The sequence below is a fragment of the Rissa tridactyla genome, chromosome 9 (assembly GCF_028500815.1).
Source record: "Rissa tridactyla isolate bRisTri1 chromosome 9, bRisTri1.patW.cur.20221130, whole genome shotgun sequence".
NCBI lineage: Eukaryota > Metazoa > Chordata > Aves > Charadriiformes > Laridae > Rissa > Rissa tridactyla.
This window is the reverse complement of record NC_071474.1, coordinates 18,776,548-18,793,283: the sequence shown is the minus strand read 5'-3', so window position 1 is coordinate 18,793,283 and position 16,736 is coordinate 18,776,548. Positions and strand designations below refer to the sequence as shown.

The 16,736-nt window shown below is 37.3% G+C and overlaps 2 protein-coding genes across 6 annotated transcripts in view; both read left to right on the top strand.

Annotated features, from left to right (window-relative positions):
- Positions 1-15,047, top strand: part of RORA (RAR related orphan receptor A) — a 381,362-nt gene extending 366,315 nt beyond the window's left edge. For all 3 annotated transcript variants that reach the window (XM_054214151.1, XM_054214149.1, XM_054214150.1), the window contains 4 exons: positions 156-263; positions 1,690-1,800; positions 3,150-3,262; positions 4,561-15,047. In XM_054214151.1, the coding sequence (XP_054070126.1) occupies positions 156-263; positions 1,690-1,800; positions 3,150-3,262; positions 4,561-4,725 (497 nt within the window). In that variant the 3' untranslated portion in view covers positions 4,726-15,047. The remainder of the gene's footprint in view (positions 1-155; positions 264-1,689; positions 1,801-3,149; positions 3,263-4,560) is intronic.
- The window catches only part of ICE2 (interactor of little elongation complex ELL subunit 2), a 37,430-nt gene continuing 27,916 nt past the window's right edge, over positions 7,223-16,736 (top strand). For all 3 annotated transcript variants that reach the window (XM_054214147.1, XM_054214148.1, XM_054214146.1), the window contains exon 1: positions 7,223-7,341. The gene's annotated coding sequence lies outside the window, so the exon portion shown is untranslated. The remainder of the gene's footprint in view (positions 7,342-16,736) is intronic.

Below are 16,736 nucleotides of genomic sequence, written 5' to 3'. Positions count from 1 at the left end.
ATTCTACCAGCAAATGAAACTATGCTCTGTTACACCACAGAAACCTACGACCCTACTTGATTGATAAAGAGCGTAGGAAATTTTTTAACCCTTACTTGCTCTTTGCAACTGAAGTCTCTACTTAAACAGTCAAACATACATTGTTTCTGTTTTAGGGTCTTTAGAGGTTGTGTTCATCAGAATGTGCCGTGCCTTTGACTCCCAGAACAACACAGTCTACTTTGATGGCAAGTATGCTAGCCCAGAGGTTTTCAAGTCCTTAGGTAAGGAAATGTCAAGTGTTGTATCTTAAAAAAACCAAACCAAACAAAAACGCAGAATAAAAATAATAAGGTGGAAAAGCAAGGGGACAGCTGCTTTGAAAAATTCAGGCTATCATATTCAAATAGAAGAGTTCCAAAGCTCAAACTGCTTATTTTGAAAGCAGTCATGCTGGCTCTGTTTGAGGCCAAGCTTATTTCAGGAGTTAAAACAGCTTAAGCCCATGCAGTAAAGGACTGCTGGTGTTGAAATTCAACACTTAGATCAGGCTAGAACAGTCTGGACACACTTACTAAGAAGAGAAGCCCAGATTTCATATCTAGTGCAACATTTTCTATATCCTGTTGGAAAAGGCAACAGATTTTAAGCTAATTTTGGATATACTGACATTACTGCTTTGAAGATGTTAGTAGTGTTTTGTAATATGCAAAGTCCAGTTTTTTGCAGGTAAAATACAATAAATCAATTTTTTTATTAAACCATAGTTTATAATTTTGAAAATTTTTTGCATATATTTTTGCCGATCTTAAAAGGATGCATTTCACTGGGTACAGATTTGGGATGTAAGCCATTTTGAAGGGCAGTGAACATAGGGCAGCAGAGAATGCTGTACTGTTCCCTATTCTCTGCCTTTCTGAAACACCTCAAGGGACAAGGTCTGAGTGCAAACAATTTGGAGAATGCAGTATCAGATGTGGGTTCCAATGAAACATGACTTGCATCTGTTACCAACTACATCCAGCAATTTAGGCTGGGTTGGGGCTGAGACCTGCAGAGGAGAGCCCTCCTCCATCAGGTGCAGTCCCCTTCAAAGCAGGGCTCCGCTTTTGCGAACTGCGTAACAGCATGCGTAACAGCAGCAGTAACCTGACTTACACCTGTGTGAGCAAGAGAATGGATGAAAGGAGACAGAGTTCCTTTTCTGCATGAAAAGCTTTCAGACCTTGGCTTCTCCCTTTGCTCCTGCATGTTCCGTGTATGCTTCTCCCCCCTCCCTCTCCTGTGTGCTCAATAGTCTTAAAATCAGCACTTTTAAAGTACACCCTTCAAACCTCCAGTCCGCAGTGACATGAGAAAGTTCCATTTAGAACAGAAACAAAGCTAAACCAATTTTGAGCTTGAAAATGGGCTTGGCTTTTATCCGTATTTACCCCAAAAGAACCAAATATGGAAAAGATAACAGCGTGCAAAATCTTCAAAATACTGGTTGCCGGGGTGTGGGAGCTGGGCACTTGTGGGAATGGGGGAATACGCTCAGGCATGAGTGAGATCTCACTGCCATCGCTCCACTTCTCCTGAAGGAGAAGACCATTCACCTATGAAGTATTTTACATCCATTTTTTCACCTCCATCAGAATAAATCAACAACTCTGTAGCTCTGAAGCAGTTTTAAACAATGTGGCATGAGCTGTACCTTCTTTTTGGCAGGTTGTGAAGACTTCATTAGTTTTGTGTTTGAATTTGGAAAAAGTTTATGTTCTATGCACCTGACAGAAGATGAGATAGCTTTGTTTTCTGCGTTTGTTTTAATGTCAGCAGGTAAGAGATAAAGGTTTGCTCTACGTTTATTTGGGTAGAGGTCGTTCTGATTTTGAAGTCTTTTTAATGATAATGTTAAGACTATCGGACAGTGTGAAATGTCATCACCTTTTTCAGTGTCTCCTTCTTGACCAAAATTTTTATTTTAACAAACACATTAAAACTATGAATTCAGGAATAAATTTGTTAAGTTCGAAATCCTAATCTAAGCCCTTGTTTTCCAAATTTTCACCTCGTTGAGGACTCAGCTTCTTTGCAAAAGCTTAAATGCATGTGAGTGAGACCAGTGGGTCAGTCCAGGTGAGGCAGGCAGAAGGTAGCCACTGAATTGATACAGTCAGCTTTCGATGTACGTGAGCTTGCAGCTGTAGCAGAATTATCTCAAGCACGCGACAGAATGCTTCCAGCATCACCTCGGGTCCGTTAAGTGGGGTTGCCTTTTCAGTGTGGTACAAAGGTACCAAAGTAGCTTAGGCATCCGTCCCCATCGGGAAGCTGGGTACACTGAGAATTATGGTGCCAGGCATACAGGTCACCCCAAGAGTCAGCCTGGGTCTACCATACCCATGACCAAAATAACTTCATAATCTCAAGCAGATCCGCACAGTGCTCCAGGTTCTGGGAAGGCTTACTAGGTTGGGTGAAACGAGATACCAGTGCAGAAAGTCAGTTCATGTCTGGCGTAACACCCAAGGAAATAAACGCTCTGTTTTTAGAGTGCAGCAGAGTGACTCAGGAGTGGTGGCAGAAGAGTCTGTTAGGAAGAGCAGGTTTATTGAGACTATAGAAATACATTCTCATGCTATTTGCCAGATGGGAAGCATGCTAGCCCTGTGCCTTAGTATCTAAGCCGCAGAATCCCACAGTTGTGCCACATGGAGGATGTAGCAGCTAATACTACTTTTCTGCTAGGAAGTTTAGCAGCTTTTTGTTTTTCTAATAGCTGGTATTTGCTTCTGATTTTTCTGTATGTCACTGTAGATCTTAGCAAGAAGATTCACTCCAACTACTTATGGATTATGTGATGTATTCGTTTCCCACTAAAAAGTTGCTAGCTTCATTTTGTAAATACCCTGCATTTTACAGACATCATTAGCAAATAATTAATAAGTCTTACTCAGGTATGCTGCATTATTCTAATTAAGGGCTTTATAAAAGTCATTTTAAATGCATGTGATAAATATACTAAAAAGCCTATTAATTTTGAAACTCATTTTCTATATAAAAGTGTATAAGAAGTGGAAGGAAGGTTGCAAACAAGAGAGAGAATCTGTAACAGACTTAGAACATCCTGGTGCACTGTGACTGATGTGTGCAGTACTAGAGGTGTTAACTCCATTTATATTTAGATCGCTCATGGCTTCAGGAGAAAGTAAAAATTGAAAAACTCCAACAGAAGATCCAGCTAGCACTTCAGCATGTCCTACAGAAGAACCACCGAGAAGATGGAATTCTAACAAAGGTAAGACTCGTACTGTGCCGTGGCACATAACTATGAAAGTATGCTTGCTTATGAACCATGAACGATGGTGTAAAAGCTTTTAAGCAGTTAATTTGTTATTTATAAACCCAGAATTCTTTGTTCAAAATCAAGGTGCTTAGCTGAAACTATTTACTAAAAACTGGAAGAGGTGAAATAATGAGGTACTACAAACAAGCTTGATAATGGTCTGAAAAGAAGTATTCTAGTGTTGAACTTCATGAAAAGTGATGAAGGTTTTTATGCTATTTCTCCGACATGTTTCTGCCACACAGAATACTATTTCAGTTCTACAACATGCATGCCTTAAACCTCATGAAATCTCTGCCTGCATGACAGCTAAGTCATAACGTGCAATACCCAAACTAACCTTGTTTTTCAGTCTTCCATCACAAGTTCCCTACACAGCCTTTTTCTCAGCAGTTCTTCCAAATATTGATGCCTAGGGAAGGGAAAAGAGATACTACATCCTATTATGCTGAAGTATTAATTTTTCAAAAATGGAAAAATGGTGTGATGATAAAAAAATGTGAAGAACTGGAGAAGGATAGGCACTTCTTACAGAGCTTGTTCCTTTTAGAACTCTACAAAGCCAGAAAGCTTAGGGTTGGTTTCACACCACAGAATTAATTACAAGAAAAGTGGGATGGTCCATCCCAGGCTTTGCAGATTGCCCTTATTTCAAATCCTAGCTCATATAATTCTTTTCCCAAGTGTATACTTCGGATACTTTTGTTGGAAGAAGTTTCTTCCGTGTGCTTTGATAAAAATAATTTCCTCAGTAAGTTCGGGGAGAACCCTAGTAATATTTTTGAAGTATGATTTTTCTGGTCTGTTCCTTTTGACCTTATTTGGCATAAAATAAAAAAGCCTAATCTATCGCATTGCCAGTTCCCTCCATAATATTCACAGTGGGTTTAAAAGTAGTCAGGACTGCCTTCTTCCAAGAGAGTGACTAGGTTGCATGAGTTAAGATCCAGCCATGCAATACTTCTGTATCAATCCAGTGCTTGGAAGGCAAGCGAGGAAACATAATGATGCATTTTCCTAGGAACCTGAAGAAAAGATTATTTCACAAATAACATTAATCCATTACTTAAATAGCTTTTTTTTTTTTTTTTTTAACCTAACATGACAAATATCCTTGACTACACATCTGAAATGTCATTGTTAAGGTAAACAACTGAAATGAACTCAAACTGAGAGCTTTAATCCTAAGAGCGGGATCGGGAGGCCTGGTTCCATGTATGACCGTATGACTTCTGTTCATTTTTTTACAGTTAATATGCAAAGTGTCTACTTTAAGAGCACTGTGTGGACGACATACAGAAAAGCTTATGGCATTTAAAGCAATATACCCAGACATTGTACGACTTCATTTTCCTCCACTTTACAAGGAGTTGTTCACTTCAGAATTTGAGCCAGCGATGCAAATTGATGGGTAAACGTATCACCTAAGCACTTCTAGAATGTCCGAAGTACAAACATTAAAACAAAAGAAAGGAAAAGAAAAAAAAAGAAAAAAAAAAAGAAAGAAAACCAAGACACTTTATATGGCCCTGCACAGACCTAGGGAGCCAACACACTGCACATCTCTTGGCGGTCGGGGTCAGGCGAAGGATGGGAAACAATGAAACAAAGTTGAACTTGTTTTTCTCATGCATATGATTTCCATTATGCCTACAAATATGGACCCTTTTTCTGTCTCAACTTCTCAATCCTTGACCTCTGTTTACACAGACTGAGGGTACTAATGTCAGAAGGTTGTTTTCTCTTGTAGTTCACTGCCCAGACTTTTGATAGAACAATCGATTTGTTGATCAGAACACAGAGTCCACCTAGTAATCAGCGACTGGTGTGCATTGCAGAGATTTCAGCATCAGTTTGCACAACTTGCTCATTGTTTCATGAAGGACGATTTTTTTCACCTACCAGTTTGCCAGTAGACAGAATGGCATGAAAAGGGTCCATAGCAATAGCAACAATAGCATTATAATATATTACAGGGTAAATGGGCATGAAGACTATATATAGCAAAAGAGATATTGTTTATATATTGTTTTAATTAATATAAAATGTAGTTACTGGTATAGCTTTTCTTGTTGAATTGATAAGGCACTTTCATTTTGCACCTTTTTCTTTAAATTAAATGCTAGCGTGTTCATTGTTGTGTTGCATGTGCACCAGAAACTCAAGTTTAACTGAAAAAGGTTTGGCAGGTACTGGTACATTGGGAGGTATTTATGCTGCTGTTTTCCATGTTACTTTTAAAGAGAGGCTGGTCATATCCCGAAATGGTTACACAGATTTATTTTTTTTAAAGAGTTGAAAATAACAACAACTTTCTAAATTAAAATCGGCTTTTCAGCTGTTAATTTCAAAGGTACTTTTATTTTCAAATCTTTCAAACCTGGATGTTTAAAATTACATGCCTAAATTTGTATTTAGGTGCACAAGGCAAAAGCCTCATTTTCAAAGGTGCTGAGTTTCCGCGGCCGAAGTTGAACTAAGCAACTACCGATCACTTACAGATGCGTAACAGAGCATCCTTGAAAATCAGGCTATTAAATAAAGTGTATCTCTACCCACCGTAAATCCAGGTTTGAAGGTATTTACTCAACTCTCTATCTACAGTAGAAGTATGTGTATATGACATGTATGTGGAAAAGCAATTTTTATACATAATATTACATACTTTTGTACTCCATATCGTAAACAATGCCTTCAAACTCCAAACTCTAGCCTAGCAAAATCCATAGGAGCTTTGGTTTTAACTTCAGTGAGATGAGAACACTGACCCATGTTCTTCCAGCATCCAGCAGTTCAATTTCAGGTAGCTGAACAGAGAAGTCCATTACTCTCCTTATTTAAAAAGATGCACTTTAAAGTTTATCAGATGAGGACAGACCAACAAAGTAAAGGCACGCTGTTGCTAGAAAACATTTTGTACTCTGTATAACGCCTGGAAATCATTAATATCATAAATCTGCATTCTGTAATTCTGAAATTGTGATTCCCATATTGCATAACCAACCAATAAGCCAATTCTTGCAGTCTTTATTATTTTTACTAGTAATAACTGTTCCCGTTAGGAAGAATGCTGTCTCTGAGCAAATATGGCAAGTAAACCTAGTTCTGAAGGAAGCAGATTCACAATAAATGACATGACAAAATTAACTGTGCCTGTTTGAGCCAGAGGTGCGTAACTGGTTTGGATGAGATGAGGATGTATAACTGGATGCCTTGTAGGCCTACATAAGTGAAGTTTCTGAGGAAGTACATAAGAAAAAGCCAGGAACTTTAAAAAAGAAAAAGGAATGCAACAGAATGTGCTCCACTGCTTTAATTTCCAAGGATAAACAATCTCTTACATATGTTACAGTCGCTGGAAAGTAACAGAAGTGAATAGAAGCACACTGAAGCCTAACTATTTTAAAAAGGAGAATTAGGTCAGTGAGTTATTATAAGCAAAATAGAGGTTTATTCTATGATTGGAACATGTTTCCTTTGGGGTCAAATTGAGACATTTGGCTGCAACAGCTAGGAGAAATTTTATGGTCTGCCACATCAGGGAAGGTGACAGCTCTCACTCATCTCTGTGCTTTGAAAGGAGGAGGAGATGAGCATCAGTGTTTCCCCTACAGAGCAGCATGCCCTGGAGTATGGAAGGGGAACAACTGCGCCTCCGGCAGCACCAGGGTGGAGGCACGAGAGGGTTTTGGAAAAACTCCCCAGAGCTGTCCTTTTCCAGCTCCATCCCGCGTGCTCCCGAAGAGGCAGCTCACAGCCCAGCACGTGCTCTCTCCAGCCTCACTGAAGCACTTTTCCTAGAATCATTGTTTACTTTATTGGAGTAACTGGCATGATATGGTACTTTCATTCTAATGTGTGTTCCTATTTTTAAAGCAATCCTTTTAACTAACAAATCTTTTCTGAATGTGACCAGCCTTAGGTGCTAGTCCTGTAAAGATCAACTAAACTTAATTTCAGTGTCAGCTAATGAATAATGAAGTAAGACCTGTACTTCTTTAGAGACCGAGATACAACTCCTACTTCTGACAGTAAGTAGACTACCAGGCAAAATATTTGGGGATTAATTTTCAGTCACATCCTTTTCTTACCTTTTCCTGATGAATATTAGTACTTTACCAGGCATCTAGGTGCAAATGGTTTTGTTTGGTATCTAGTTCAGCGTATTTACAGGCATAAGTCATTGACAGCACAGATTTCTGGAGCATTTACTAATAAAATACATAACCGTGAAAAAGGTTCCAGATGGGGCCTTAGCTGAAAGCCCTTTACATCTGAAAACAGCTTGAGACGTGATCTTCCAGGCCAGAAGGTGCTGCCATTTTTGTCCATGGGAGCTCCCATGTACTGGCACCTTGGTAAATCAGGCTGTGCGTACAAACCCCCAGTAACTCTGCCTTCCCGCTCACAGTTAACAGCCACTTGGCAACAGAATATTATTTTTGTTTTGCTCTTCATAGAGAGGGGAAAAAAAGGGATACAGCGTGGCAGATGTACTGATAAGATTTCTGCTGCCAAGGAGGCTTTTATGAAAGGGGATGTGGAATAATGCCAGAGTGGCCGGTCAGAGTGACAGCCACGTAAGCGCCCGGCGCAGCAGAGGAAGTGCACTCTGCAGAACCTCTGGGACTGCGGCCTGGTATCAGGTGGTCAACCAAATAGTCATTTAAAAAACATATTTGGGGGCAATGGAAATTCACATGAGTATTGTCATAATCTGCCCAGTTCGCTACAAACCAAAACATGAGGATAGCTGAAGATAAAGGAATAATATATTGTTTTTCAATGATCTGTTCCTTAAAGTCTGCAAAGAGATTTTGATTGGGTGTTAGATCTATCCACAGAGATGTTTTCTGGCTTTCTAGGAAAGAGATACTATACTGTCATTTGAACCACCCTAATATACTTCAACATCTCCAGCACTGTTTGATGTTTTAAAAACTACGGGATTAGGTGAAAAGGGAGGCTGGTTTTAAGTTTGGTTGTTCTTTATTAAAGCTTATCTATCTTAGTATGGATACCAAGATATCTGTGTGTGTCTGTGCACCTGTGTGTGTGTGAGAGAGTACATTTGTGTGCGCACATGAATATACGTGTGGGTACGTGTGAGTGGCTGCTTCTAGGCTGTTAAGTGTCAATGGAATAAAGAAAATGTATTCAAAATACTTAAGTCAAAAATAGAAGGTGGAAAAAAGATTTATTCTATACAAAGCCTTGTCTGGACCACTTTAGAGAGACTTCTATTTTTTTAACCCTTCTATAAATGTTTGATGGCACTTGAAATATTCCTGCAATAAAATGTGATTTGTGTAAACATTAAAAAAAAAAAAGATTTTGTAATGTGAAACAATGAAAGAAAGTAATGTAATTTTTCTAAAAAACAAAAAAAAACCAAACGAACGAACTTTGTATTATTTTCTTGATGGAATTTGTCTATTTGTCTTTGGAAAACTTTTTATTTCATTGAATGTGCCATAGTAGAGGTGTGTTTTTCTTTTTCTTTCTTTTTTTTCGTTTTTTACATTTTAGATAAAAGGAATAGCTGTGTTCCGACATTCCAAAATGCAAGATGACATAGCAGTCATGATTAAAAGGTTTGATTAGTAAGCTTCAATCATTGTTGCTTTTTTTGCACATGTTCTTCATTCCTCTACAGTGCAATATGTACATAGAGCACTTGCGGGTGTAACCTTGATCCCTCAGGGAAAAATACATATTTGTACAGGACTTTTCTTTTTTTTTGCCTTTTTTTTTTTTTTTTTTTTTTTTTGCTAAGGAATGTCGATTGAATCACTTGTCTGTCGTTGAGGGGCAGCCAGATAATAATCCTATACCACTGTCACCAAACATTGATTGTTTAAATTTTGTGCCCTTTTATAATTTAAAAAAAGAAAAATAAAAGTTATTTTCTGACAGTTCTTTGTGCTGATTGGTGAAAAAAAGGGTAAATAGATAAGCACCTTATGATTGACTTAACTGTGAATGACAATCCATCTCGTTACCAACAACAGAAGCCCTATCATTTTGGAGCTGGGGTTAACAGTCAGAAACTAATGTGCTCAGGGATCTTCTAAAACTCTTCAACAGGGTGGCCAGTACTACTGGTGGAACAAATTACTTTTAAAAAAAATACACTAGTATTTCTTCCCTTTCCCCTCCCCCCCCCAGGCACAAGAGAACTGGATATTTTTTTTAACTAAATGCTCTATGCGTGCCTCATTCTCTTACTCAGTTTTGCAGTATAGCTGCTCTTTGGTCTTTATTCTGTTCAAAACTAAAATAATCCAAACAGCGCAAAGGTTTTGCAATTATATTTTAGAAAATAAATGAATGCTGACCCATTAAATAAGTGATTGAAATTAATTTCAATACCCTCGGGACATTTTTATAGGACTATTTTTCCAGCTGAATTTCAGTGTTTTGCAATAGAAAATGGGGTTTCAGTATTTAAATTATTGTCACAGAAAACAAAGCAGTTTATGATAATACAGTAAGAACGAAAAGGAAATGGTTAGGTTTTGGCAATGAAGACACATAGAAAGGAACATAGATCTGCAGGAATACAAGAACAACAATTCAGACCTTGTCTGTCATTGTTGCATATGCTTCATGGTAAAGCAAAAATCCTGACTGGAAAGAAACACTGAGGCTGAAGACATTTTCACATCCACAGTACATCAAATACAGCCATTCCAAGTGATTGCCATGGCACCAAAAACCAGCAATGTCTAGGAATCTCCAAGTGCCAAATTGTAGGATTCTGGAAGCCTGTCCCAATTAGCCTTGTTTTATGGCTTCACGTTCTTTTGAAAATCCAAATAGAAAAGTAAATAAGCCACTACAAAGGAAACAAGCAAGGCTTCAAGACTTTGGGAAGTCTTTAAGAGACTGGGAAGAGACCGAATTTCTCCATCAAACATAATCTTTCTTCTTGCAAAAAACATCAGTTCTCCGGTACCTTAGGTTATCAAGGGGTTTTTTGACTGGGTATATGGCTTCCACTTGTTTACTTTAGATTGCTTAAATTTATTAATTTATTTCTTGCAGTTTTATAAGCTGACGGTCAAGTTTAGCTCAGAATGGCTTTCCAAGGCAGAGAACTGCTTAGCAAGTCTGACCTCTTTAGCAGTTTGTGTCCTGGCATCTTCAGCAGAAGAAAATCCCTATTGCTTATTCCCAGTAGAACCTATTCTTTACATACTTGCAGATCAATTAAACACACTGTTAATATGTACAATCTCTAAGATGTTTTAGCTATGTAGTGGGGCGATCCAAACATTACAGTGTCTTTTTTTGGATTGGCATAGACATTCCCCAGTCTGTACCTGATGAACAACACAGGTTGCACAGTATAAGCTGTACAAACAATGTGTATTTTTTCTCTACGCATTCCTAACTCCCTAATGTAGATAAACTTATTAATATGTCAGAAACAGCATTTACTATCCAATATCCAAAAATAATAAAATAAAATTTTCTCTTGAGTATATGAAACTCTACCTGTGCTAGCTGATTGAGGTTGCACAGAAGAAACATCTTTGTTTTCCTTAGCTGGAGAAATATAACTATTAGGATTATTTTTTCATTGTTAATACTAATATTTATTACTTAAAAAGTTTCATCCGTGAATATATTTGAATATTAGCCTTCTGTTTTCTTTACGCTTAAATACTCCTGTCAGTAAATCATTTGGTGGAAATGAGGGCAAATGCGTACACATACCAAATACAACAACAAGAAGAGAAGTTTTAAAATTTAAATGAGTATTTATTTTAAGATCATTGCAGTATGTGCTTTAATCCTAGTACTGTGATAATAGCTCACTAAATAATGCTAAGTCACTGGACTTGAGGGGAAAAGTATGTAACATTTAGGATAAGATACAGTCTATCTTTGGAACTTTATTCAGGTACTAAATAGAATTTTAACATCAAAATAAAAGCTGTATTCTACCTTTTTCATACGTAATGTTACTGTTTATCTTTTTTTTTTTTGCCTTTATCATTGGTAGAATATAGCAATAACTTTATAGCAATAAGTAGGCTATCCAAATAAGAAACAAAACATGGTAAAGGCTTCAGATCAATACTCATAGGTTCGTTTCTTCTGCCACGATATTCACTTGTATGTCTTCCCTCATAATCTCATTATTTTTTCAAGCTCAGCTTCACAATCAAGTTGTTCAGCTTGATGTGTGACATCACACCTTTTTGTTAACATCTGCATGTTTTCGGTGTTCACATGTCCTTTGTATACTTGTTCTCCTGTAAGTCAGTGTTTCTCAAGCTTTCTGAAAGCACAATCCTTCTGGGCTGTATTTCTTCATAGGGCTCTCTGTGTTGGAATTAACTTACTTTTTCTGGGGCAGGGAGTGCGAACCAGCTGTAATTACTGGCGGCATTTCCTAACTGAAGGAACTGAGCTACTGCTGGTACTTAGTAAGTCCACAGCTACTGCAAATGCTTGTAGCCAAGGGCCAGCTCCTCTGTGCTGCGGGCGCTGAGCTGCATCCAGCGAGTGGGACGAGTTGCCTGGCCAGCGTGCTTGCCCGCAGCCAGCACAGCCACGCACCCTGCGCTGCAGAACCGAGCCCCGTTTGCCTGACACAGTGTTTTGATAATCTAAACACGTTGGCAACTTTGAAATGGTTGTGACTTTCGGTTTGAGAAACACTACCCTTAATTACCCCACAAAGTCTTAATGTAGATGCACAAACCTTACAGGAACTTGCAATCTGTAATTCTATCTATATCTAATGCAGAGAATTCATAAGCAATACAGTGAATTTTATTTCACAAAAAGGCATACGTACTGTACACCTTTCTAAATCCAAAATGTTCCTCATTTCTACACTGATTTAGAAACAAGTTACAGAACAGTGGTGAATATTTGAACTATTAGGACATTAACTGGCTGCTTCTTTATATGTAACTGTATTGTCTGCCTGCTCCTTTTCTGGAGATGTGTTTTTGTATTGGATGTTTGGGCCAATGGGAGGCTTCAAGCTACAATGTATTTTCCCAGATTAAATATATTTAACATATGACAAACCCCAGACAAGGCTTTTTAAAATGTATAAAGAACTGCAGTGTTAGGTGGTTTATTTGCAAACTGTTTTCAATGTTGTCCATTTTTATGGCACCTTTAACAATAATCTTGTTTCCAAAGTACAAAAAAAAGGTTAAAAATACTCTAGCCATAACTGAATGTCAAGCAATAAAAACAAATGACTTTTTGTGCATAGATTTAAAAGAAATACAAGTTTTAGACATCTGCATGTAAATGCAATCTCTTGTTTACTGCTTTCTTAAACTTGAGCAACTGATTCCTTATTTTACTACTAATTTAAGGACTTGTAATGGCCTGTAAACATTTTACCTTGCTCTATTCTTTCAACTCTAACTTTGTCTCTGCTTTGGAGTCATAATATTTAATGTTGTTCTGCTCACCTCTATACAGTTAACTTTTTGCTTTCATTCTGTATAGATAAAGTTATACTATAAACAGCCTACACAGTGCAAATATTTATCTGTTTATCAAATACCACATTATGCTGTATAATATCTGTTTTACTATATAATCTATTTTAGACATAGCTGTTTAGAACTAGAGTGTGCTATTTTTGTGTTTTTCTGATGTGTGGTGCTAGATAAGTTACTTTTGTGAACAAAAGCAAACAAACCCCTTTTATTCCTAGACAATACCACCTTTGGGTCTTGTTAATTTCACTGAGTATAACTATATATAAATATATATATATTTGTGTATATATATATATATACACCAACATATGCCCAACAAGTACCTGTATCAGAGTACAAGATTTGGGACATGGTTTTCTCTTTAAATGCATAGTGTCATTATATAAATTATTCTATAGTATATTTAATAAGGAGAAAATTACTTCACCGGTACAGATACTTGATATCAAATGTAGAATTGTTTTCTACATTATTAACATTATTAATTATTAATGTTATTAAAAATGTTCTGTCCAGCTTGTTATCCTTTCGGTTACTAAAACGGTCTGCCTATATTGTATCAGAAAAAAGAAAAACATCTAATCTGCCAGTATAAAGTAATTAGAATATGCTGTCTGTCTGAAAGGGAGGTAGTTATTTGGCTTGTTGTGAGAGTTCTATCCTGTCGTTGCATCTGATATTTATAGATGTTATTCTGCTGGGTGCCTTCCTCCCTCTTCACTTTAAATAGGATCTGTACACACTCAAACTGCGGATGTTAGTAGGCCATGCCTACACACTTAACTCCAGTTACTGTAAATAGGAATTTTCTGTGTAAATCTTCCGTGATAGATGGATGGCTAAATTCAGTCCTTGGATATGCTTTATAAACCGTGCATACATATCCAAGGACAGCCATTAGCAACTCAAGTTAATTCAGAAGTGGAATTTGCAACGTTTTGTCAGGTCTGGGGGTTTTGTTTTTATTTTTCATGTATACCTTAATTTACGTAGTCATGTACCCTTAAAAGTATTCCTGTCCCCTGTTCCTTTCATTCTAGATATTGTTTTCATGTTAATTCTTAAAAACTGATGGATATCAAATATCTAACTAAGGAGGTAATTAACCTTTTAAATATTTATTAGAATTTTTCTGTAATATTACTGAATTTATAAGATCTTTAGCAAAGATTTTTGAGCAATTTATTAAATACAATGTTTCTGTTTACTGCACTTTTTGATAATAGAAGGTAGTGAATTTTAAAGCCATGATTCTTGGCTTCCATGCACTGCTTTTATACCCTCAATCCAAGGAATATATATATATAAATAATTTTTTTTAAACAGCAAACATACTGTTGTCCTAAAAATAAACACAAACTTTACTGCACCGTGGGTATATTTTCGTAAGTGGAATGTTTAATTGCAAACACTATCAGGACAATTAAAAAAACCTCTTGAAGCTACAATCTTATTTAAATATAAGCCATGACAATTTTATTTTCCCTTGTTGATTTAAGTCACCTTTTGATATTTTCAAAGAGAAACGGAGTTGCTCTTAAATTTGTATGTACTAACCTATACATAATGCTAGGAACATGTTCTCCCTATTGTTTTAATTTTAATAGTTTGATATATTTATGCAAAATCATTTGGTTAACATGTATTCTCCCTGTTTACTAAATGTTCAACGTAACAAGGCCAGAATAAATGCTGATTACAAATATACATCAGTTTGAAGATTAAGCACATAGACTTCAAAAACCTCGTTGAGTGATATGCTCAAATTTCTGTATGTAAATACACACAAGTTTTAAATGCAATTATACTGTACATGTAAATATATGGTGTTATGTGTACAGTATGTATAAATTCCTTTTCTAGCCACAATAAAATGTAAGCCATCAAGAGGAATACTAAAGTGGTATTGTACTAAACCTTTGCTAATGATCTTTACCCAATCACTTAACTTTTCACTTTCATGGACCTTTCCCACTCACTCTTACGATAGCCTGCTTATATTCAAGTTTGTTATTTTACTCAGTCCCGAAAAAAGTATTTTGATTCATTTTGTAAATATGACTGTAAAAATAAGAGATTTAATGTTGTCTTTTAAATACTCCAATTTTCATTCTAATATGAATGTTGTTATATTGTACTTAGCAACTGTACCTTTAATATTACATTACCTTTATTAAGTGCATTGAACACATCGATTTTAGATGTGCTTTATGTACTGTTATCCTGTAATAAAACTTCAGCTTCTAATGGAAAAATCTGTCTTAATTTTTTGTCAGTAGCATCTTGGTTTTCTGATTCATGGTTCAATAGGTTTATTCCTTAAGGAATGCAGTTACAAAATCAGGCTGTGCTTGCAAGCACATATATCAGAGCTGTTCAGCACATACATCAGTAATGTTTGGCAGCGGGGAAACAAGAAGATTCCCGAGCACCTCCTAAGCTCCCCTTTTGGCCAACAAGAGCTTTGAACCTCCTTAGAATGAATGTGGATTAATCTAGCTTCCCTCTCCTTGAAGGTGTCATCTTATTTGAAACCACAGTTCACTGCATCAAGTACAAAATACAAGAAGTCTGGCTTAGGGCCTTCCTGGTGACTTTGGAAATACCACTTCAGGCTAGATCTAAATGAGGATTTGCATATCAAAACTGAGATTTTAATACAGTTTAGGCATCAAAATTACAGTTGCAGCTCCCCTCTGCTGTGCTAACTTTGGAATCACCTGCATATCAGCAGCACGCTTGGTCTTAAGACTTCAGGCATGTAAAATTCTACTTCTGCACCTACCCAGACATGCCTCTGTCTTGACAGAGCTTTAACAGCTCATTATTTATATGCCTGACCATGATCCAGAAACAGGTATTAGCATTAATCTTTGAAGCACTACATCTGGAAGCAGCCTTCACCTACAGATCAAGTCTACAAAAAAAAGTAGCGGAAGCCGTGACTTTCTTAGAACTCTAGCACTCAGTAGTGCCATTTGTTCTATAGCAGCTCCATGACTGAAGCAGTCGAGACACTGAAAATGTAGATTGAATTTTCTTACTCATAGGACATGATTTCCACTCTCTCCACTCATGGGAGAGTTCCTAACCACCAAGATATAGGTTAGGCAAGAACTATATAAAGAACTATATACGTTCAATATAAAACGCAGGAATTTTTCTGAAGTGAGACACCAACAAAGGACTCCCATGCCCCGTCCGCATGAGGAAAGCTAAACTGTGGGTTATGAGGTGGTGGTTTTGATCCCTGACTATTTCACAGGATCACAGAATGGTTGAGGTTGGCAGGGACCTCCAGAGGTCACAGGCAGGGCCACCTAGAGCCCAGTACCATGTCCAGATGGCTTTTGAGTATCTCCAAGCATGGTGACTCCACGACCTCCTTGGGCAACCTGTGCCAGCGCTCAGTGAGCCTCACAGTGAAAAAGCGTTTCCTGATGTTCATGTCTATGTCATGGAAGTAGAAAGATCACATGTAGGAAGTAGCACCATTAAAAAACAAAAAAAAGCAGACACCGCAGGTTATAGAGAGATGCAGACTGAAGTAGGATTTAACCTGCCACGTTCACAATCTGTGGTAAGTCTTCTAATCATTTGGGTACGTAACTATTATCATACCTGGGTTTTGAAATGAGGTTACTCCTTAAAAAGCTACCTCCAGGACTGGGCTCTGGGTGGACCTTGTAGGAGGACGAAAACCTTTCTGTTTCTCTGATATACAAACCAAAAAAGGGCGCAGTTAAAAATCAGTGTCGTTAAAACTGATGCGTAAGCAAGCTAAAGACACTCCTTTGTGGGTGGGTTTGGACATAATTCTGAATCATCTCAGTACTTATGTATTTGTGCATAGTGCCCAAAGTTTTAGTTACAGGACTCAGTGTTGTGAACGCTTTGATTGCTTCATGCCATTCCTCACTTCCCTCTTCATTTCTCCATCTGTA